At 45.0% G+C, this 22,728-nt stretch overlaps 1 protein-coding gene across 4 annotated transcripts in view; it reads left to right on the top strand.

The window, feature by feature from the left end:
* Positions 1-22,728, top strand: part of myo1cb (myosin Ic, paralog b) — a 48,792-nt gene that overhangs the window by 11,698 nt on the left and 14,366 nt on the right. For 3 of the 4 annotated variants that reach the window (XM_036536173.1, XM_036536175.1, XM_036536174.1), the window contains exons 3-10: positions 16,997-17,152; positions 17,312-17,427; positions 18,250-18,448; positions 19,053-19,133; positions 19,398-19,577; positions 20,021-20,119; positions 21,231-21,344; positions 22,615-22,686. In XM_036536173.1, the coding sequence (XP_036392066.1) occupies positions 16,997-17,152; positions 17,312-17,427; positions 18,250-18,448; positions 19,053-19,133; positions 19,398-19,577; positions 20,021-20,119; positions 21,231-21,344; positions 22,615-22,686 (1,017 nt within the window). Of the gene's footprint in view, positions 1-9,916; positions 10,100-16,996; positions 17,153-17,311; positions 17,428-18,249; positions 18,449-19,052; positions 19,134-19,397; positions 19,578-20,020; positions 20,120-21,230; positions 21,345-22,614; positions 22,687-22,728 lie in introns of those variants that run through there. The other variant, XM_036536176.1, reaches the window with a different exon arrangement.

Consider the following 22,728-nt stretch of genomic DNA (forward strand, 5'->3'; position numbering starts at 1 on the left):
CTGTATTCAGGAGGGAGGGAGAGTGGGTAAGGAGGTAGGGAGAGATGGAGGGAAGGTGGGGCAAGGATACAGCAGTGCTCCACAGTATATTCAGGCCAGTGTGGAAGACTGCTCAGGTGACGTTTGGCAAAAAATGCAGTGTAACCCACACAAAATCCTGTCTGCTGTGCAGAACAGATGTTCGGGAGTGTGATTTTAACAGGGGTCCAATATCATCCAATGGCGTCACCGCATGGGAGAACAAAGAATGGTATTTTAACCATGATTATTCATGCATTTTTCAGTTAAATAAATAAACTGAACAAGTTACATTTCACATATTATATTAAGTGCTATTCCTATTAGTGTTGTACTATTGCAGTACATGTCAATATATTGTGTACAACCAGTGTTTTCAATAACATTGTGTGCTTGAAAACAGTATCATCAGATTTTGTCATACAGCATAGTACTTTAACAGCATGTCAAACACCTGTATTCCTAAAAATTATATAAACTGTAGTCAGTAGAGCATGCTACAGGATCAAATAGGTAAACCGTGTATAACATGCTAGAGCTAGTAAGGCAGCTAGTAAGAACAGTCCACTGCCCCTGAAAATGTTGGGACACTATTTGGCTATTTATAATTTGACTCAAAGAGAAAATTTAATAATTAGCTAGCCATATACTTTTCTGGTTTGTATCTGGTTGCAGCATTTACCTGTAATTGTTTGCTGTAAGTGTTTCGTCCATAGATTGTTGTTAATCAAACACATACAGACACACATGAACTCTGAGGTGAGTGTACCCACAACACACACAAGCACACGCCCATGCACGCTTTTTTGCACGCTGGTGTACCCTGTGTTCGTGTCAGCAGTGTAGGTGGTGTAAACTGCCAAAAAGGAGCATAAATGGAGGTGTTACTAGTGAAGCCTGACAGATCAGGAAGCGATGTGAGATCGATTACTACAAGCAGGAGCTGTGTCCCTGACTGTTGACAGCTGTCAGTAGCCACCCACTCACTGCTCTGCTGCATGCAGAATGAATGATCAGTGTAGGTATGACTTTTCACCCATCTTTTGCCAATGCGTTCATGTGAATGACATATTTGGTCATGTGCATTCTGTTCTCACATCATTTGCTGTTCAGCTGGGTTTGCCTTCATTTCTGAGCGGGTTGGTCGGTGTACACTGCGGGGCTGATGATTTTAAACCTGAGAACAAACTCCACCCGCCAGGGTGCAAAAGTGCATCCACACACAGCGCATCTCTCTCTTACAATACACTCGAGCACCAAAAATCCACACACTGCAAGGTTCATGGATGTAGAAATGTCATTCATAAGAGGTTAAAATTTTTGCTTTAGAACACTAATGCCATCAGCTAATGGGTCATCCCGTCTCTTAGACAGAGGCCTCGTAATCTGTTATCTCTCCTTGTGTGCCCTCTAGTCATCTGTTCCTCTCCCTGTGTGACCCAGGCCCTCTCTGGAGAATGGCCTGCGTCGTCCCATGTGCTTTCTGACCACATTCCAGGGGATTGTGAGATGTCTTTGTCATGAGCGCTATGCGTGGAATGATGGGCCGTGTGGCAGGACTCGTCCCTGTGGTGCCGTGATTCTGTTGTAATCACTCCAACGCTGTCTGGTCATTGGTTTGTCATAACGCCCTGTGACCTGGTATGGTTTTGACTGCTGTTTTTGGAAAGAATGTACACCAGACAGTTGTACTTAGGATGAGCTTGCCCCTCTGACTCCATCCGATAGGGTAAAGTGGATGCAGGGGTAATGGGTGTTGTTCAGTGCTGTTCCAAAAAAAAAATGTTGAAACATGAAGACAGTCTGTCCTTTGACTCAGTTGCGAGAGAGCTTGCTCCCCCGCCCCGTGTCTGGGTTGTCCGTCACAGAATGTCCAGCTGTTGCTTTCAGTGAGTAAAAATTGCTCTGGAGTTCACTGACACATCCACATGCACACGTTCACACAGTGTTGATGGGATTTCCTGTGAGTGTGCCCGTGTGTGTGAGCATGTGCCTGTGTGGAAAATCCTGAGAATAGGTGTGGCTTCCCTGAGTCTGTGGGTGGGTGAGAACTTCAATTTTTCATGAAATGTGTATTAAACACTGACAGCACAAATGTTTCCTCTGCACTGGACATGACGGAGAAAGGAACCTTTCAGAGAAGGTCTGGAGCAAAGGACTGTATTCTAAAGTGAGGCAAAAAATGAAATGAAAAAAGAAAACAGACTGCGAATGTTTGGCAGTGTTTTTTTTTCTGCAATAGACAATAAATACATAAGAGTGAACCATGACAAACATGTTAAATTCAATGCATATGACGCAGTATCTTCGCCCTGTGCTGCAAATTTTCTCTTGAGGTTGCAAGCAGCTGTGTGTGAAGGAATGCAGGCCAAGGCCCTGTGTTGTGGTGATATTTGCATTATTTCCGAGTGATCGTATTCTGATGCCCGCCTGCTACTGTATGCAGTGGAGGAGGGAAGGAAGTGGCGTCAGTGAAAAATTTGGCTCCTCGAATAAAGGGGGATATGGAGATGGATGTGGGCAGGACTCCTGCCCCCTGCGTTCCCTGTGGGAACCCCCTGCCCTATGTGCAGCGGCCAGACCTCGCCTTATAAGGATATGTGGGTATTAATAATCCTAAATGGGCCGTGGCTGAGCCGTGGGGGAGGAGACAGGGGCGGGGGGCTCACGGACAGCGCAGCTGTGTTTACGCTCTGTCTGTTCCGCTGGGCTTGCAGCAGGACGGAGCAGCGCCTCTGGAGAGAGAAAGGTGAGGCAGAATGGGATCTGAGATGTGGGATGCAGGAAAGACTTTTATTTCCACAGCCACGAGTGTCACTTTGGCTTGGTTATGTCCCCTGCCTCCCTTCTGCAACATGGCGCAAACAGTTCTCCCTTTGTAACGGTTTCTTGAGTGAAGGCCCTCCCTCCAGCCGCACATCCAGATTTGTCTCGGCTGCCTGTTGAGCCACAGTGCAAGGACGTGCGTGCGTTATTTGAGCAGACACATACATGCACGCGTCGCACACCCGCGCACACACGCCTACGTGCATACTCCATCACATACATGGGCAGCAGTGTAGAGTAGTGGTAAAGGAGCAGGACTCGTAACCAAAAGGTTGCTAGTTTGATCTCTTGCAGGTGCACTGCTGCTGTACCCTGCTGCTGGGCAAGATGCTCAGCTCACAATGGCCTCAATAAATATTAGGGCTGCCCTCGACCAAAGATTTTCCTAGTTGACTAGTAGTCGTTAGTTCCAGCCATTAGTCGACTAGTCGTCACACGTTCAAGATGTTAATTTAATTATTTAAATATATATTTTTTGGGGCATCAGAAAATGGTTTGAGTTCCAGGGCTGAGGAAGAATGTTACAAGTAACACTGTTAACACTGTGCTACATTACAGAGAAATAGAAAACCGTAATAATGAGCCTTTAAAATATAAATTTTACAAGCGCACGCACGAAGTGAGCCGTCTGTTAATGACAATGCTAACAGCAAAAGCGGTAATGATTCTGAATGTGTCGGAACAACCAGCAAGGAGACTGAACATTTTGTTAATTTATTTCAACACAGTATAACATAATGCAATTTATGAACTTGTAACACCAACACAATAGCTTATAAAACAAACGATAAATAAAAAAACAGAACATATGAAGTTAAACATGCAGTAAGCAAGGTAATTTAGCTTCCCCATTCCCCACGAACACTTGGATAAGCCTAATAGCGCATATGACAATATATTTATTGAGCTGCATAGGCCTATAGCCGTAACGTTGCAATTCGTTAATGTTAATTATGCCATTAATTATGTAGCATAATGGAATAACCCTTTTGCACATACGGTCATACTGGTTTAGCCTGTATGCTAAAACCGGTGCGAATAGAACACTAGATTGGAAAAATTCTAGCTAATTTTAGCTTTGAGGAAACAGTGATTTAATGTTAAAAAATATAGCAAATGCTAACTGAAAACTATGAGAAGCTTAATAACGCTAATGAAAACATAACAAACCATGTAAGATAACAGTGAGCTACATTGCATAAAAATAAGTTACGTGCGAAAGGAATAATAACGTTAGGCTACTTAGGGGAGAGCCGGGACGAAAGTAACACTTTTCGGGTAAACGTCATTTTAAAAGATAGGCTAATGTCACAGACAGTTTTTGTTGTGATCAACAACTCACGTGTGTGTTCTATCAAAACCAAGGTGCTATTTTGTACAAATGTGGAACGACCTTGGTATAATAATATAATAAGTAGGCTATAGTTGTTATTGTAGAGGGACGAAAGAAACAACTGTTACAATCGTCTCGACAATGACTCCTGACAGTTAAACCTGACTTGCTTCTAAGCTGAGAAACTCTGACACGGCAAACTTCAGGATGTGTTAAAAGTACAAATTATTCTGTCAAATGATCATGACTATGACACATGAAACAATAGACACAACTTGTCATTCAAAACAATTTTTACCGCTTGAGTGAATTTACTTTCTGTGATCGAAAACAGCTTCTCGGGCGTAACTCCGCGAAAGCATGATGTATCCACGCAATTTTTGGGGGTTCTGGTAAATGTTGCATGCTGTACATGCTGACGCATATCAGAATTGTATGGGCTCAGAAAAAAATTGCTGTTACTTTCATCCCGGCTCTCCCCTACATGTTTCAAATGATATGTCATGTTTGAGGTCGACGAATGATAGGCGAGTCTTTGCACGCAGAGTTTGCATGTCACATTCTTGGGGTCGTCCTTTACATGCTCGAAATGATCCCACACTTTGGATGATTTCCTGCCCGACATAGTCGAATAACTTTTTAACTACAAAGCGCAGCTCCCAAATGGAGTTTGAGGGGTTTTTTGTTTCTGCGACTAACCGACCAATGAAAACTTGGTCGACTAAGACTCTTCTGATCGACCAACATTTGGTCGACTATTAGGGGGCAGCCTTAGTAAGTATCCAGCTGTATAAATGGATATGAAACTGTAGCCCACGTAAGTTGCTCTGGATAAAAGCTTCTGCTAAATGACAATAATGTAATACGCATACATGAATTTATATACGCATGCACATACTCACACTACACTCTGCAACACGCACTCAAGCATACACACAGGTGCCTTGGTGACTGATATACTTTCCCTCCCAGTCTCATAAACTTGTGAGGTTTTCTCTCTTCTCTGCCCTGGAAATGCAGAGGAGTGGAGCTGCTATTAATTCCTTTACGGAACACTTTAGGAAATGCCTGCTGAGCCAAACTGCTGACTGTGCACAAACTGCAAGTATGTGTGAGTGTGTGTGTCAGCTTTTGAGCTCTGTGCGTGTCAGCTCCTTAGCTCTGTGTGTGTGCGTGTGTGTGTGTTTGTGTGTGCATGTGTCTATGTATGTGTGTGTGTGTGTGCACATGCGTGTGTTCGTGTGCATGCATGTGTGTGTGTGATTTGTACTGTACGCGTTCGTCTTAGAAATACTTGCTTGTCTCTCACAAAGTAAATCATATTCTTCATATAACAACCAGTTCCTAGGAGTGGAATAGATTGTTGTTGAAGAACACCATTCTAAAAGGGTTATGTTCATGCTTGTGCTTTCGCATACTTCAGAGGAGATGTTTTTTCTACCAGTTTCTGAGGTTGATGGGGTACCTGCCTCGTCTGCTTGGTGTGGAATGTCAATCTTTTGGTGATGCAGACATGTAACATTCATTCTAACAGAGTGTTCTGGATTGACTGGAGAGAGTACAGGCTGTACCAGTCTCCTGGTTGGGGCTGGGGGCTTTTTCCCCCTCTGTCTTCCTCATTCTATCCCTCTCCTCCTGTGTTCTGCCTGCATTGTTTGCATTCCTCTGCCCTCACAATGTCCTCTTCCATATCCTCTTACTTCCTGTCTCTCCTCATTTGTCTTTTTCCTCCTCCATCCTTCCCTCTTTTCTCGTAAGTCATTCTCCACATCGCTCTGCCCTTACCTCCTTTTCCTCTCCTCCTCACCCCCACCCTTCCCTTTTCTTCTGTCGTCCCTCCCACCTTCACACCATTTCCCTCGCTTTAACTCCCCCCACATCTTATTTCCCTCTCAGCTGTTCCCTGGGCTTCCTGTCTTTCTCATGTCCAGTGCTCCTCCCTCTCTCCCTTACACTAACCCCACCTCAGTTCTATGGGTCAGTCATTATTCTCACCCAGCCAATAGTCCAAACTTTATCTAGTCTGCAACCCCCCCCCCCCCCTTCCCCCAAAGGAAAAAAAAAACTGGATTTGGGAGGGGGGAGACGGTAAAATGCGTTTTTAAATGTTTCTGTCACTGTCACTGTGTTTTGACACTTAGCATTCAAAAACAAGCCGTGGCGGCAGAGAGAGAAGCGAGATAAAAATAGGTGGAAGGGCAGGGGAGAACAGGAATTCTTTGTCATTGCTGTCTAATTTCACATGGGCTGTTGAATTAGGAGGCCCTCTACTCTCCTCTCCAGCACACTTGGTGACATCGCAGCACCTCAGCTGTGTGGCAGTCGCTTCATTTGAATCTGGTAGAAGCATTGAATGCTAAACGTCATTACAGATAAATTGCTGAGCAAGGTAAATACTGAGAGCTTTTGCACGAAGGCAAGGAGCTTAGAACAGAGCGTATGGTAGTGGTGCACTGAGGGTCCGAGTCTGTCTCAAACCTCCAGTCTCTGCCTGTGACTCACAGTGCACTGACTCCCTCTGTGCAGCAGAACTGGGTGGATCTGGGGCTTGTGAGTTTGTGCACTATAAGTCACACACAGCCTATGCCATCACAGCAAAAATTGTCAAATTATGTTGTTTTTGCCTATGATAAAGAAACGACTAAATTGCCAATGTGGTTGCCTGTAGCTCCTCTAAATTGGACAAACACAAATCTGCACTTGCAAAAACTGGGGAGGTGAGAACAGAGGAAGAAAGAGACAGGGGGAAGGCTGAGATATGTGGAGAGTAAGGAGAGTAAGGAGGGAACTGATGAATGGAAGCACCTTTATTTTCACTCGGCGCCTTTCAAGACAGACCTTTCACAGCATTGCTTTGCAAGGTGACCACTGGAGGGCAGCGACAAGAATTTAAATGTGAATATAATGGCCAGATGGTACATGGGGAAAAAAAATGGAATGACAGAAACAACAAAAATGCTAGCAAGATGAGAGCGCAGCAAAATGAGTGAGTGCCAACACGAGGCCACAATGGTGATAGAAGCAGTGTAATACTCTAGGCAGAGGGATGGAACTGAACGGGGAAAAGGAACGAGGGGGGCAGGGGGCGGTAAAATTCGGGAAGAGGCCTGAGTAAAACTCTCCTCACCTAATGTCCCACAGATTGGAGGCCCTGCGACCACACTGATGAAACAGTCTTCAGTGTTCTCCCTACAGCTTTTTTTCCCCCCTGAATGGTCTGATCTGTGGCAGGAAGCTTCTGGAAGCTGTGCAGCCAGGGGAGTATTCTCTGAGAGCAAATGTGGACGGGATTATTTTAATGATTCTCTCAGAGAGCTGAGTCAGTGTGTTGCTGAGTCTCTGCAGCTTGGTCTTTTATTTTATCTAGTCATCCGCGTAATGGAGGCCTTTGTCCAGGGCGATTTACATGGCTTACCTATAGTTATATAGCTCACATTCCTGTACTTAATTTTAGCTGGATATTTATCTGAGCAATTGCGGGTAGAGCAGCAGTGCTCTACTTGGGAATTGCTTCAGTCTTTAGGATACAAGCTCTAGCCCTGGCTACACCATAACCGTGATATTCTTCAGCACCTCTCATGTCTGTGCCATCAGTCGATTACACTTATATCCACACATTACTGCAGTATTAAGTTGCTAATATTGCAGTCAGACAAAGAAACCACATTTGACAATGTATGTTTTTTTAAGCAGTTTTGTGCAACAAGCACAGCACTTCATTATTCTCGGTCAGTCCAGTTCCAGTGTAAAAGCACATTACTCATTACTGTGACATCATCAAAGTGTTAGCCTGCTCCACTAACTCCATCTGCCCCTCTCTCCTGTCTGCCCCTGTCTGCTCCTGCCCCTCACGCCTCTTTCCCCTTTTTCTTCTTACTGCCCCTCTCTTCTCCTGCCGCTCTTTCTTCTTGTCCCTCTTAGCTCCTGCCCCTCTCTTCCCCTCTTTTTGCTCCTGCCTCCCACTGTCTGCTTCTCTGTCCTCCTGCCCCCTGCTTGCGGGTCTCCTCGATGTGTTGCTCGTGATTCCAGACTGAGAGAAAAAGAGAAACTTTCACCGTCTGGAAAAAATTACTCAGATTCCTGCAGGCAGAACTGCTGATTGTGTTGGCACAGGAAAGGGAGAGAGAAGGGAGAGAGAGAGAGAGAGAGAGAGAGAGAGAAGGCATGTATGACTGTATGATAGAAATTCTCTTAGTTTTTCCAGTGTTTGTGCCCAAGTGAAATGTACAGAACTGGATTAAGTTTTCACATTTTTGAAACAGATCTTTGGTGCGTGGTGTGTTATGTCCAATAGAGGGCACTACCTGTCAGCTTTTGAGAGTGCCAGATGACCTTTGCCAGGGCTTCACCTGTGCTTCATGTGCACAAACACAGACAGGTGGTCTGATTACTCCTTGGGGGGGAGGGAGAGGGAAAGGCAGGTGTTAATCTGTGAGTGACTCACTCCCTACACATCTCAGTGAACTTTGCATTGATGTGTAGCCTGCACTGGGGTACAGAAGCGTCGGTAGGGTGGGGAGGGGAGTTCATCTGGGTGTCGCTGGTAAGAGTCTCAGCGAACGGCATAGCCTGGATGCCCCTGAACCATGCCCCCCAGAGGGGCACACAGAACCGAGATGGATCCCATTTCTCAGGGAGTCCTGGGATGGAGTTGTGAAGTCACATGGAGCGTGGTTGTGCTGGAGCGGTTTTAATGCCCTCGTCCTCCCCCCCTCTCAGGTTCCAGGTCCTTTAGAGTCCCCCGTGCATTACGCCATATCGGTTGAGAGAGAGCTCTTGCCACACGCTCCCTCATTCCCGACTGGCTACCATGTCCCATGATTTTACTTTCACTGTATTTCATCTGCATTACATCAACATTATTACATTAATTTATTTTGAATCGCCACCTATCGCACAAAAAATGAGACATGTTTTATGTGTTATATATAAAGTGATAATATCTTTGTATAATAATCGTGATCGTAAGATTAATGCCACCATCCATGGAGCTCATGACGCCAGTTTGGGAGGGGAGCTGGATTGAACAAGATCATTTACTGCCATGTGTCTGTTTCCTCATGGTATTTTATTCTAGGATACATAAGAATGGCATTTTATTTCCCAAGACACTTCTTGGGAAATACAAGCAAGGAGAAACAGGGAGAGGGAGGGAGAGAGGGAGGAAGAGGGAGAGAGGGAGGAAGAGGGAGGGAGGGAGAGAGGGAGGAAGAGGGAGGGAGGGAGGCCTAGGGTAGGCATTTGGCCTTAATCATATGATTTTTCAGTTATTTATTTATTTTTACTTGAAGTGCTATTTGTTTGTTGGGGTGGTAATGGAGCATGTTCCAGACTTTGCATGGTCCTTTATCCCAACGCATTGCTTACAGTAATTAGCTTTGCTCCTTATGCGTAGTGGCAGCACATTTTTTTCTGTATTTTTTTTTTCCAAGGGTGGTTTCCAAAGACTTTTCGTCCAGATGTGTGCAGTTGGTGACGCCTGGTATGGCTTTCTATAGCCGTATGCCTTGATTTAAGAGGAGACAAGGACAGAGGAAAAGACGGAGAGGCTTCAAAGCTGACGCTTCTTTTACCTATCACTGTGAACCTCTGAAAAAGCAAGAGTCATAGAAGAGGGGGGATCCTGGGTCTGGGAAGTAGGAGTGTGTGTCCTCTTTTCTGAGGGATTGATTTGGCTGTGTGGAGAGAGGGAGGGGGGGCAGACAGAGTGAGAGAGAGAGAGAGAGAGAGGGAGAGAGAGAGAGGTCGTAACTGGAGAAGAGATGGCAGCTGGGCTGCTCCCTCACATGGAGTTAGAAAAGTTATAAAAACAAACTTTCGCCGTCTGTCTGACGTGGATTAACATTTTAAAAACGCCAACCACCAGAAAACAAGGACAGAAAAACAGGAAGCGAGGAAGGGAATATGAAGTACAGAGGAATGGTAAGGACAGTGCGCCGAGCTTACAGTGTGCAAGTTCATAAGCTGCTGCTTTTGGTGTCGTTGTCAGTGCTTGTGCGTGACCGTGCTGGGAGAAGGGAGAGGGGAAAGGGAAGCAGAGGGCTAATATGCTGGCTATAAATGTAGCTGTTGTGCGGTCTGGTGGGGAGGGAGGGAGGAGAGTCTTTCGCAGAAGATCTTCTCAGTAATGTGCACGCAGAGTGTATCAGTAAGGCTGAGTCAGTCTTGTGTGCGAGTGTTGGTGAGGCCACATGCAGTCGCGATTTGCGCTACCCCTGCTCGTAATGTCTCTCTCTAGCAGGTCTCCGATTTCACATCTGAGAGGGTGTGTGTGTGTGTGTGTGCGTGCAGTCCTGTCCCTGTGTGTGTATCGCACGAAGGCTGTTTGTGTCACACACACATGTAGCATGTTTGATGCAGCGTGTGTGGGTGTGTTGCTGGTTCCCTCCTGCCTCTCAGCTGCGCTCCTTTGGCACGGCGAGTGAGCGATGATGTCGGCGAAACCAACCAAACCTTTTCGTCGCACCCCAGGTTCCCACACCGATGTCAATGTCAAAGAATACATTGTGCTGACGTCAGTGTGCAGCAACGAACAATCTGCATTACTCCGCAAGCTATTGTATTTTGCTGAATAACCAGCACCAACCAAACGCACTGTACTGCTCTCAGCCAGCTGTGTGACTCCATTTTCTGTTGTGTGGTGACCTGAAACAGTATGTTTCGCAGTACAAAAAAAAAACGCAAGATGCTTTCCCTACTGTGCGGTGCTTTGATTTTGTTGCCCTCAGGTGAAAGTGCAACAGGATACCAACTACTTCAAAGTTTATATTACCGATAGCAGTCTCTGCCATTTTCTCTAGTTACACTAAACCACCATTGAAATTCTTACTGTACCTCTCCTAATTAAGATGCAATTATACCTCTGATCTATACCTCCAGAGTATGTGATGTTGTAATATGAGCAAGCTGCAGGTTTGCACGCTGAATCATAGAAAGTATGCTGCTCAAAACACGCCCCAGGGCTCTTTTCTAGCGTCCTAACCCAAACATGCTGAACTAGTAGAACACCCCTTCCCGACTCACTGTTTTTTACTGACCCAGCTGCAAAGGGGAAGACCTTATAAGGAAGAGGCATCATTCGAAAGAGCCCCGATTATCAGAGAGTGAGAGTCCACTCCAGTGAGCACGCTACAACTCCCACAGTGCTCCTCGCCAGTGAAGAGCTGTCTGTGGCATTCATGCTGATATTGCCAGTATCACTGCTGCTGCTTTGTTTGATGTGCATTACCCCTGGCTTTGTTACTGTTGACCAGCTGTAGTATTATGGTCTTTCATTCCCGCTGAATGCAGATGTTTTCTATGTTGCTGTCTGTGTAGTGGGTGGGACTGGTTATCAAATTGTTTTCTTGTGCTTGTGTTTAGTCCAGGGGAGTGTTACTGTCAGAATTTACAGCAGATGGAAAGGTGTGTTGAGCACTTGTATCAGGCTGAAGCAGACCACTGCTGTGTGTCCCTCTCTGACTGCCCTCCATACCCCCCTGAGATTTTCAGGCTCACCACAGGAGGAAATTCTGTTTATTTAGTTTTGTGCTTCACTGAACAGCTAAAGGATTATCACAGATTGTGGCAATTACGAAAAACAACAAGCATGTCGCTTGAAAAAAATGTAAGAGCTGACTCTTGCGTAGTTATCACAGGAAGTCATTACAGGAAGTAGTCATCACAGAAGAGGGCAATGCAGTGAGAAAACCATGTGTGTGTGCCTGAGGCCGCCTGGAGGCTGTGGCCTTTCACAGTTCAGTTATTTTTTATTTAAAATACTTTTTTTTTCATTTATGCAACCCTATTTTTGGAATTGCCAGCTGTAACCGTAGTAGGCTCATTTCACTGTGAGAGTGACTGCACTCATGCAGTGCTTTGGAGAGATGAATGCAATCCTCTGATACATGCACACATAGCAAACAGCTATGTTTCACACACAACAGTTATGTTTGTGCATTACAGTGGAGTGGACACTCATTGGAGGACAGGAGCTACTCAGCTGACGTCATCCAAGTAACTTGTGGGCACCTGATGAATGGCGGGGTGCCTGAGAGCAGTGAGACGAGCAACCCCTGCAGACATACCCACTCGTATCCCTGGGGGAACAAAGCTGACTTGTTCTGCTGTGGGCACTTGGTTATTGTCGGCCAATGCCATGACTAGGATGAAATACATTCGGGAGCACAGGGTTCAAAGTTAAATAGAGCTCATTATGGTACAGCACAACATTTTCAAGCTAATGTGTCTTGATCATGAAATATGTTTCACCTTGTCTGTGTGTTTTGTACACGATTTAGGATTATGTATGGCATGTTCCCTATGATAAGTGTCATGAACAGGTGTGATAATGAAGGCTTTTTCTAGGGCTTTTCTGGTGTAGCACCCACCTGGGTGGTGCATGGAAGCCATTTTTGAATGCTCACTATACATCAGGTGTGGGAATTATCAGCCATTTAAGCTGGGGGACTGTTAGATGGGTGAGGTTTCAGAGAAGCTGACTGAATTTTGTGAGGACACTGGGGAAGCCCCTTCTCTTAGTGATGCTATGGGATCGCTAGTAACCACAGTAAGTCAGAACCTGGGTTTATAATTTCCTCTGAGAGATTACGCCTTCTGAGCTGGGGCATTGGTTTACTGTTTGCTCCAGAGGGAAGACTGCCCCTTGCTGGATTAACAGCTCCACTTCAAACAGCGATGTGGTCTTCCCAAAATGCCTTCCATCCAAATACTAACCATGCCCAGCTCTGCTTAGGTTCAGCCGTCAGACTATCAAGCCGTTGTTGTGATACAATTATGTGTCATAATATATACATTATTATTGTACACTATACACTATACTTTCACATGCTCAGACTGCCAGCTACATGACTTCATGTGGGTAGCAGTTAAGGGCGTTTATTATTTTGCTAAAAATAAGTTCAAGTAAGTACATTTAATGATGTTAGATGATCTAATTTTTAGTATGGCTGTGCTAATGACAGTTTTGTAGTACGGCTAGGCTAATGACAGGTTTGTAGTACAGCTGGGCTAATGGCAGGTTTGTAGTACGGCTAGGCTAATGGCAGGTTTGTAGTATAGCTGAGCTAATGACAGATTTGTAGTATGGCTAGGCTAATGGCAGGTTTGTAGTATGACTGAGATATTAATGGCAGGTCTGTACTGTGGCTGGGCTAATGGCAAGTCTGTAGTGTATTTCAGAGGCTCAGAAGGAGCATTTGATGTGGCTTTTTCATTTGCAAGGGCGGTCCTCGTCACACCTGTTGGACTGCTTTCCTGTGATGGTTCTAACCTGCTGCCTCTTCGTGGGAAATATTTTTTTCTGAACCAAAGTCTTGAGGGGGGACTCCAGGAGCAAAACATTGAATAAAAGGGAATGAAGGGCTTTATTCCCTACAGGAGAAATCTTACACCACACAAACACTAAGGAGGCAAATCATTAACAAAAAGATCATTAACATGCAAGGCTGCAAGAGAAAGCTTTGACTTTAAAACCTTCACATGTTCTTTATTTAAAAGACATACAAGCTTTACTGTGGATATTATATCTCATATTCCCCCTTTTGTATCGAAGTCATAGGACAAAGGCTCTTTGTACATTATCATTTCCCAGAAGTTTGAAGGGAAAGAGACATAGTCAAGAGGATAATGAGTTAGAGAGGACTTTAGGTTAGATATCTTTCTTTGCCTTTGAATTGCTTAACATTGATAACATTCATATATGTATGAACCAGTAATGCCCATAGTGGAAAAAAATCTGTCTAGCCCAGCTCAGTTGTCATCTCTCACCTGTGTAATTTCTGCATGCAGTGAGCAGTCTGGAAAGCACTTGTCACTCTTTCTGTGGATTTTCAATCTCTCAGTATACCCCCTCCCCCTTCACTGTTACTCTCTCTGTAGTCGTCCCCATTGATATGCTCTCTTTGGTTTGAGACATGTAATGGATCACAATAAAAGCAATCCATGTGCTCTGGCATGATTCACATTTATCACAAAAGTTCAGCTCTATGAATCGCTATGCTGTTACCTAACACCAGGATTCACCTTCATTTTCTACGGCCACAAATTCCTCTGGTACATCTCCTTTTTGATGTGTTAGAATGTTCGTTTGATTTTTTATATCATTGGATTGACTCTTGATTTCAGGCCTTACATGTTCATGTTCTCCCTGTCAACCCAACATCACACCTTCACTCTGCCACCACACCTTCCCTCCTTTATGTAACATTACATACTCCTTATAAAAATAAATGATAACCTTTGAAGCTGTGATGGGAAAAAGACTGGGACGTGTATACAGAAATAGAAGCATTGAGTTCGGTTTCTGTCCACAATCTCCCAGCAATTAGGGTTACCATGAAAATGCAGACAGGGGATGAGAGGCCTGGTGAACCCAGAATGGAGAGAAAGAGGACTTGTGCTCTGATTCAGATGGGGGGGGGGGATGGGGGGTGCAGAGGTTCACAGAACCTGAGCGGGAGTGCCATGGCTGCCCCTGAGCCCGACTCCCATCGCTATTGTTTCCTTCACAGGATTTGGAAAATATTACCGGGCTGCAGTGTTGGGGAGGCAGCGTGGGGGTGTTGGTGTGGTGTGCTGTGCAGATCCTGTACTGGGATGGAGACAGTGGTGGGAAGGAAAGCAAAGCTCTAAAGCTCCATTGAAGAACAATGGAGTGGTTGGGGGGGAAGAGGTAGCAGGATTTGGGAGGGACCGGGTGTGAAAAGGGGGTTCCTCTCCATGATTTACCCTGGTTGCTGAAGTCAAGTGTCAAAAGAGAAACTCGTATTATGACCTTTACTAGCTTAACGAGCCATTAACAAGCACCTGGACATCACCAAACCACAAGAGACGAGACCCAAAACCACACTTGCAGGAACTTCCGCCTTATTTTTATTCCTCTGCGACTGTATCATATCGCAGTCTGGAACACTGAGAAACATAAGAAGGAAGAAAGGAAGAACCAAACCAAGAAACCAAGGACCAAGCAATATCATCCAAGGACAGAATTAGAGGAATTTTGTCTCCCAGATGTAAAACAAAGATGATCACCTTATAAAGAGAAGAAACCATTCTGCTCTTATTTATCAATGTCTTTATGTGTCTGTACTCTGTGGTAGCATGTTGTTCGTTTTATGTCCTTGATGTCCAGACGCCTTGATGACCTAAAATACGTTAGTAACCAAGGTTATTATGACTGGACCAATGCTATTAACAATCATTTGTTCCCATGTTATTCCTGGTCTTTATAAAGCAATGAGGTGCTGTGAACTGCACTAAACTACACTGAGGTCCTGCAGCCTCAGCAGCCAAGTTAAAGCATTACAGTGAAATAAATGCTGATACGATCATATCCCACTCATATTTGAATCAGACCATTCCTGGCAATATCAGTCTTTGAGAGACTTCTGAGATTAACAGTATAAATAGCTCTTTTTTATATTTTAGCAACAGATTAACATCTTCATATGAGAGAGGGACGTGGTTAGCCCTCCTATTGTAATAAACCTGCAGCCACCACGCCTGCTCCCACATGCAGCCTGTGACTGTTATCACTCCAAAAGGGCAGACAAATGAAGGAAGTGAGCTGGTTGGTGATTGTGGTAGCAGCTGAAACAGCCTGCAGCGAAACCCTTATGAACTCCTGCCGAATTGAAATGTAACTAACAAGGTGCTTCCGACCCCAGAATGGACGCAAAGGCACTGCAATCATTTGAGAAAATTTCACCACATGTCTGGTGGTTGTGGGCACATGCTCCCTGCTGCTCTAAGCTGTAGACACATCAGTGAGTGTGAGGAGAGAGCCAAAAGGTTGTAGCGGAGGGGAGAGTGTCATTCTGGAAGTTTTTGAGTGCAGGTAATGCAACGATGGATTAGAGGAGGACTCAGTTCCTGCTTTTCTTTTGCATGTCCCTCCCATTGTCCCTCCCCCTGTCACAAGCTCTTTTCCTGCCTTGCTGTCCACCTTACATGCCCTCAGTCCTGATCTCATTCACATGTTCCTGCTGATATTTCCTCCAATCAATATTGGTATTATCACCATTTATAATCGTGTCCATCCCCCTCACAGGGAGTCAGTTACTGCTGTTGACTCGTGATCTCATATTCAGTTACTTACAAGGCTTTATCCAGCCCTTCCTGTGTCAATAATCTAAGAACAGTATGGGATATATTCAGTTCCTTTGGGCTGAGTTAGCTCATGAAGGGTAAAATTTGGCTTCTAAATCTTCAGTTTCTCAAGAAGTTTTTGTGTTAAGGATTATAGGTTACAGGTTATAGCCTTTATTATTTTGGTTGTGGAAGGCCATTGTTCTGCTTGGTTTATTCCTGTCCTGGAAAGTGGGATTATCTGAGAGCAATGAATAATGGACAATTTTGTGTGTCTTACACACGCAATGTATTATTCTCATGACATATTTGATATTGAATAATCTGCACAGTTGCATTTTTCCTGGTTTTTCAGACAATATCTTTTTTGCATGAATCACGTTTTTGTTGTATGTACACACATGAGCAAAATGCCTCCACAGAGAGAACTCCACAGCAGTGTATGCACACGGCCGTTGTCTGGCCACAGCACAGCAGCTCAGGGAACAGCACTGCAGCCCCTTTCCAGGGAAAACGGTGTGAGGGCATTGAGCACGTAGAGAGGAGCGAACACAAGACACGTTGCTCTGCGTAGATTTACCCCAGTTAAAAACAAAATATTTTAGGTTTGCTAAGACTTTTCCGTTATTTTGCTCACTGCTGACCTCACTGGCTGCAGTGTTTTGTTTTTGGAAACCGGAGCTCAGCCCTGAAAGTCTCTCTCTTCCCCCTCCTCTCCTCTTCCATGGGCAGGCGGTGGGCAGCGAGGGGGTGCGGGTCATGATGGAGAGCGCCTTAACGGCCCGGGACCGTGTGGGGGTGCAGGACTTTGTTCTGCTGGAGAACCACACCAGCGAGGCGGCCTTCATCGAGAACCTGCGCAAGAGGTTCAAGGAGAACCTCATATATGTAAGCAGTGAATGCATATCCTCTTCTTAAAGGACACGTTTTTCAAACTTGCGTCCCTGAGATCAGGGAGGGTGTGTGCGTGTGTGTGTGTGTGTGAGTGTGTGTGTGTGTGTGTTGGGGGGGTTATTAAATTGACATGGATGTTTCTTCTTATTTCAGACATATATTGGGTCGGTACTGGTGTCAGTGAACCCATACAAGGAGCTAGAAATCTACACCAAGCAGCACATGGAGCGATACAGAGGGGTCAACTTTTATGAGGTCTCGCCCCACATGTGAGTGATGTCACAGCCCAGGCCACTTCTAGTCACCCATAGATAAGATCTATGGACAACAAATACAGAGAGGTGCATAGCTGGTCACGTATTCCCAGCTGCTCTCTGTATGCTCCAGAGTGCTTGTGTGTGCTCTGTGTGTTAGAACAGTTGCAGGGGGGAGATGTGAGTCCCTGAACTATATTCAGACATTATGAGTGTCCCAAACAAGAAGCGCATTATGCAGGTTCTGCCATGAGCTCAACATTATGAGTGGCTGCTCACTTCTCCAGCTCCACTCCACTGTGCCAGCAAATGGTTTCTTTCTGTCAGAGGGAATACAGATGTTTTGGCTGGGGGGTGTGGAGGGAGAGAGGGAGGAGTTGCTCATTTGACCACGCCAGGCAGGTCTTTCCTCTAAGACACGGAGCCCCTCCCCTCCTTTCTGCGGCTCAGATGAGACTCTGTGCCAGCTGGTAACAGCTTCCTCCGCACCTTCACATAGAGGTGGAATTCCATTGCCTTTTTCTCCAGCCTCCAGTGACTCATATAATCCAAAACAACTCTAAAACCATCCTACCACCCCCTCCACTCCCCTCCTTACTCCCACAGTGGGTCAGCAAATCATGTTATTTGGCATCCCTGAAAAAATCCTCTTTACGACATCCAGTTTGGTGTTAGGAAGTCCACCAACCTTCTCCTTTACTGTCATTGTATGTCACCCAAGCCTTTCTGCTTGTAGCAGGGCATGATGGGAATGTACCTCTTGCTGTGCGTAACACAGAATGCCCCCCACAGAGGGGCTTCCTGCTAATCCGTATGCTGCCTCACCCCCTTAAACAGCTACGCGGTGTCGGACAACGCATACCGCTCCATGCGGACGGAGCGGCGGGATCAGTGCATCCTGATCTCGGGGGAGAGCGGGGCGGGAAAGACGGAGGCATCCAAAAAGATCCTGCAGTACTACGCCGTCACCTGCCCCGCCAGCGACAAGGTGCAGACCATCAAGGACAGACTGCTGCAGTCCAACCCCGTCCTGGAGGTGATGCACGGCTCACACTCACTTCTCAAAAGCTTTTTGGATTTGTCTCTCAGTGTGCATCAGATCCTGTATTTCAGTGACACTCTTAAAGATACCATGGATGTTTTTGTTGCGGTCAGATATTGTAACTGTAGTGGTGTTTAAGACCGCAGTGTTGTCATATTAGAAAATGACTCCAGAGGGAAAGATTTTGAAAGGATATTTGATAGCATTTATATGTCCACGTTGTAAGGGCGTTTTACTTTGAGTGCTTAGTGCGGTAAACTTTTGTCTTTGCTTGGGGAACATTTTTAAACACATTTTTGACCTTTTCCCAAAGACTAAATTAAACTAAATGCTACATTTATAAGGGCATGGCATTTAATAAGGAATTCTAAGAACTGCAGAATTGGTGTAACTGCTAATTAGAACACAATATAGCACAGAAGTACATGGAAAAATCAAATTCTGCTGGTGGGAAGTGCTGCATACATTTTATTATGGACGCATAATACTCTGCAATGCACCCCAGTCTTAGGAGACAGAAGTCCAGCAAGCCTGACACTTCTCTTTGTGTTTCTTTCTTTATCCTCTTTTCAATCAATTCCCCTATCCCTGGTCCCAGGCTTTTGGAAATGCCAAAACCTTGCGCAACGACAACTCCAGTCGCTTTGGTAAATACATGGACATCCAGTTTGACTTCAAGGTAGGGCACCACTCTGTCCACCATTCAGTCTCTGTAGCTGAAAATTGTTAGAAATGGGTAATGTAAATAGGGCCATGCCAAAGAGGGGTCTATGCCTGAACGCTAGCCATGTCAGTGATGCAGTGATTTCAACTTTGCTGCCCGTGCTAATGGGCCTGTGTTTTTATTTCTCTATCCCCGCGTTGCTCTCTGTTGATGGGTATCTTGGAGGCGTGTGTCCGTCCCTGCATGTCTCCCAGTGTCCCTCCCTCTTTCCGTCTCCAGGGAGCCCCCGTTGGTGGACACATACTCAACTACCTGCTGGAGAAGTCCCGCGTGGTGCACCAGAACCACGGTGAGAGGAACTTCCACATCTTCTACCAGCTGATCGAGGGCGGAGAGGAGGACCTGCTGAGGAGGCTGGGTCTGGAGAAGAACCCCCAGCAGTACCAGTACCTGGTGAAGGTGAGCGCAGTCATAAGAGCCCTGCCCACGCATGACACCGGCTGTCTCCCCTGTTCCCCATGCAGTACTTGCTATATAGTGCACTACATGAGAAGAGAGTGCAAAAAATTCACCTTAGCTGTGACTGTCCAATGTACAATCTTGCTGCACCAACTGTTAACGCATATTAATACATTGTTATCTAGGTAGTTAGTTAGCTTTTGTTGTTGATTTATGTAGCCTTTCCAGTCTGTTTGTAGCTATCAGTTTTTGTGTCTCATAAAACAGATTTTGCAGTTGTTTGTCATCTAGCTCATTTGTATGCTCATGTAAGCTAGCCAGCTCCCAGATGTGCTAGGAAGCAGGAATTTTCAATGGTGAAAGCTGAATATTGATTCATGCAAGAAAAAGAATTAAATGTTACAAGGTAAATGTCTAACAGCGTTGTCTCACGTGGATCTCAGGGGAACTGTCCGAAGGTGAGCTCCATTAACGACCGCAGTGACTGGAAGGTGGTGAGGAAGGCCCTGACTGTAATTGGCTTCAATGACGATGACGTGGAGGTAAGAGGAGACACACACAATGCAGACTACCCGTCACTTCAAACACCCATAATCAAGGACCCTCAGGCACCGCAGCTATTCTGTACTATCCACCCACCAGGATCAGTGTCATGGTTCTCTTTGTCATAATTCTCCATCAACTGATGTTGAGCTATAGGGACCCTCCAAGATTACTCTTTTAGCCACACCTAAAGATCTGCCTGTGTAAGAGGCAAAGAGAAGAGCTTGGTAGAAAATGGAGGTAAACAAAGGTTCGGTTGCATCCAGGGGGCGTTACACCAGGAAACTTGGAAAATGTTTCTTCTTGAATCTCCCCTTTTTCCTTTTCCTTTTTTGTGGATAACATTTGTTTGACTGTACAGGACCCCTCAAGACTGGTAAAAATCAATTCCTTTTGTATTTCTCACTGAATTTGGATTTTGCATTTGTGGATTACTTTTTATTGGTGGGATTACTTTTTTCTTTTTTCTGTATCTTTTGGGACTGAGAAGACAAAGGCTTTCAATACATTTCTGTTTCATAGTTTTGGTTAATACAAACATTTATGATCAGGTAAGGTATGGTATGGCAAGGCATTCATTCCTTCCCTTTGTCTTGTATCAGCAGCAGTAAACAATGATTTAATAAACCAAACCATTACAAGGTGGACAAGTGTGGACCTATTGGTATATGAACATAGCATATTAGGTTCTGTTACATACAGGCATGCTCCAACCTTATCCATTGACAGAAGCAGGCAAAGAGCAGGTAAAGCCCAGCAGCTGGGAAAGAGTGCAGTGAGGGCAAGAGCAGGTGAATTCTGTGTGCAGGAACATGTTTCAACTCCAAGTGCTACTGGGCCTGGACGCAGTGCACAGCTCACACAGCTGATAGCTGGAGAGAGGTTTGGGGGAGGGGAGTGCAGGAACCAGAGCTGCAGTGTGTGTTGTGTGTGTGTGTGTGTGTGTGTGTGTGTGTGTGTGTGTGTGTGTATGTGTGTATGATCACCAAACTTACCCCTCAGAACTTACCTATAAGATCACTGGGGATGAATGGGCTCTCTCTCTAAGAGTTCAAGGATATGTCAATCAGTGTCAATGTTGTTTCCTTGTACAACTGTTCTACTCTGCAGGAGCTGCTGAACATCATCGCTAGTGTCCTTCACCTGGGAAATATTCAGTTTGGGGGAGAGGAAAGTGGCAATGCTTACATCACCGCAGATACACAGATAAAATACCTTGCAAGGGTAAGACATGTACATAGCTTTCATGTACAACCCAGATTGGCTGCCAAGACAGCTATAATGAACAGATGTGGCAATTTGCTAAATATGAGGAGAGACTGATGATGGAGCATAATTCAGTGCCCAGGGCATTATAGATCATGTAATGAGGAAGGAAAAAATAAGATGTGGAAATATGAGGAATGAGAAAAAGGAAGAGTGTGAAAAGAGTCCAGGTTTTGGTGTTTATTGTGTAGGTTTCATTGTTTAGATTTTCTATTCAAATTCTGTATGTTCAAATGAGATTAGACAGCACATAGTCAGTGTCTGTAATGACTCAGACCTCAGAGTCATTGTGATTATTTCTGTAGCCAACCCCAAAAGGGGCCGAGGCCTCTGTGCTATGTAGGTATGGGATATGCCCCGGCAATCTGTAACTTGGTCGATGGCATGCCTGCCATCCCAATACACACATGTATATTTAACTCTGTGTCAGCATTGCTAGCATACTAGTGTATTGCTTATATTATTAGCATGAATATAATTGTTGGTGTTATAATATATACTTTGCCCTCATTTTATAATTTGGTTGCATAGGCTGTTTGGCTGTTTGGTTGCATAGCTGTTTTGCCCTTGTTCCTTCCCAACTACGACGCTCTGCTACTGAATGGTGTCTGGTGGTCCCATCACTTCGTGGCACAAAATCACTGTCCAGAACTTTCTCTGCCATTGTCCCCCAGTGGTGAAACGACCTTCCACACTTCATCCATTCTGCCGAATCCCTCACTATTTTTAAGTAACATCTGAAGACACAGCTCTTCTGCACTCACCTGATCACCTGAATTGCTACCACCTAAAGCAATTTCTCTGTCCTAAACTCTGTTTTCCAAAAAAAATTAATGGTGTTTCTACCAGCTAGCTTGTACTTTGTCTGGCCAACTATTGAAACTTGTCATGCAGCATTTCTAATATTGTGACTCCATGTATGGCTCTCCCTTGTGTTGTACTATGCCTCACTTGTAAGTTACTTTGGATGAAAGCACCTACCAAATGAATAAATGTAAATGTCTGCCCAGTGAATAAATGTGTAGTGTTTGGATACTTTGTGATTCCAAAGTCACCAGTTTGAATGAATTCTAAACATTTCCAAGTGTGGCATGAAGACATAAAACATTGCATTTTATAAGATATGATTCTGCATTATTTTTGTTGAGACATGTAATGCATAACAGTTAACCTTGGTTTTTGGTGTTGTTTTTGCCTTAATATTGATATTGTAATTGTGAATCTGCAGCTGCTTGGTGTGGATGGATCAATACTGAAGGAAGCTCTCGTGAACAAGAAGATCATTGCCAAGGGGGAGGAGGTAAGCATGACCTGCCACTCACCTGGCAGTATTCATATTACA

Source organism: Megalops cyprinoides, chromosome 9 (assembly GCF_013368585.1).
Source record: "Megalops cyprinoides isolate fMegCyp1 chromosome 9, fMegCyp1.pri, whole genome shotgun sequence".
Taxonomy (NCBI): Eukaryota; Metazoa; Chordata; class Actinopteri; order Elopiformes; family Megalopidae; genus Megalops; species Megalops cyprinoides.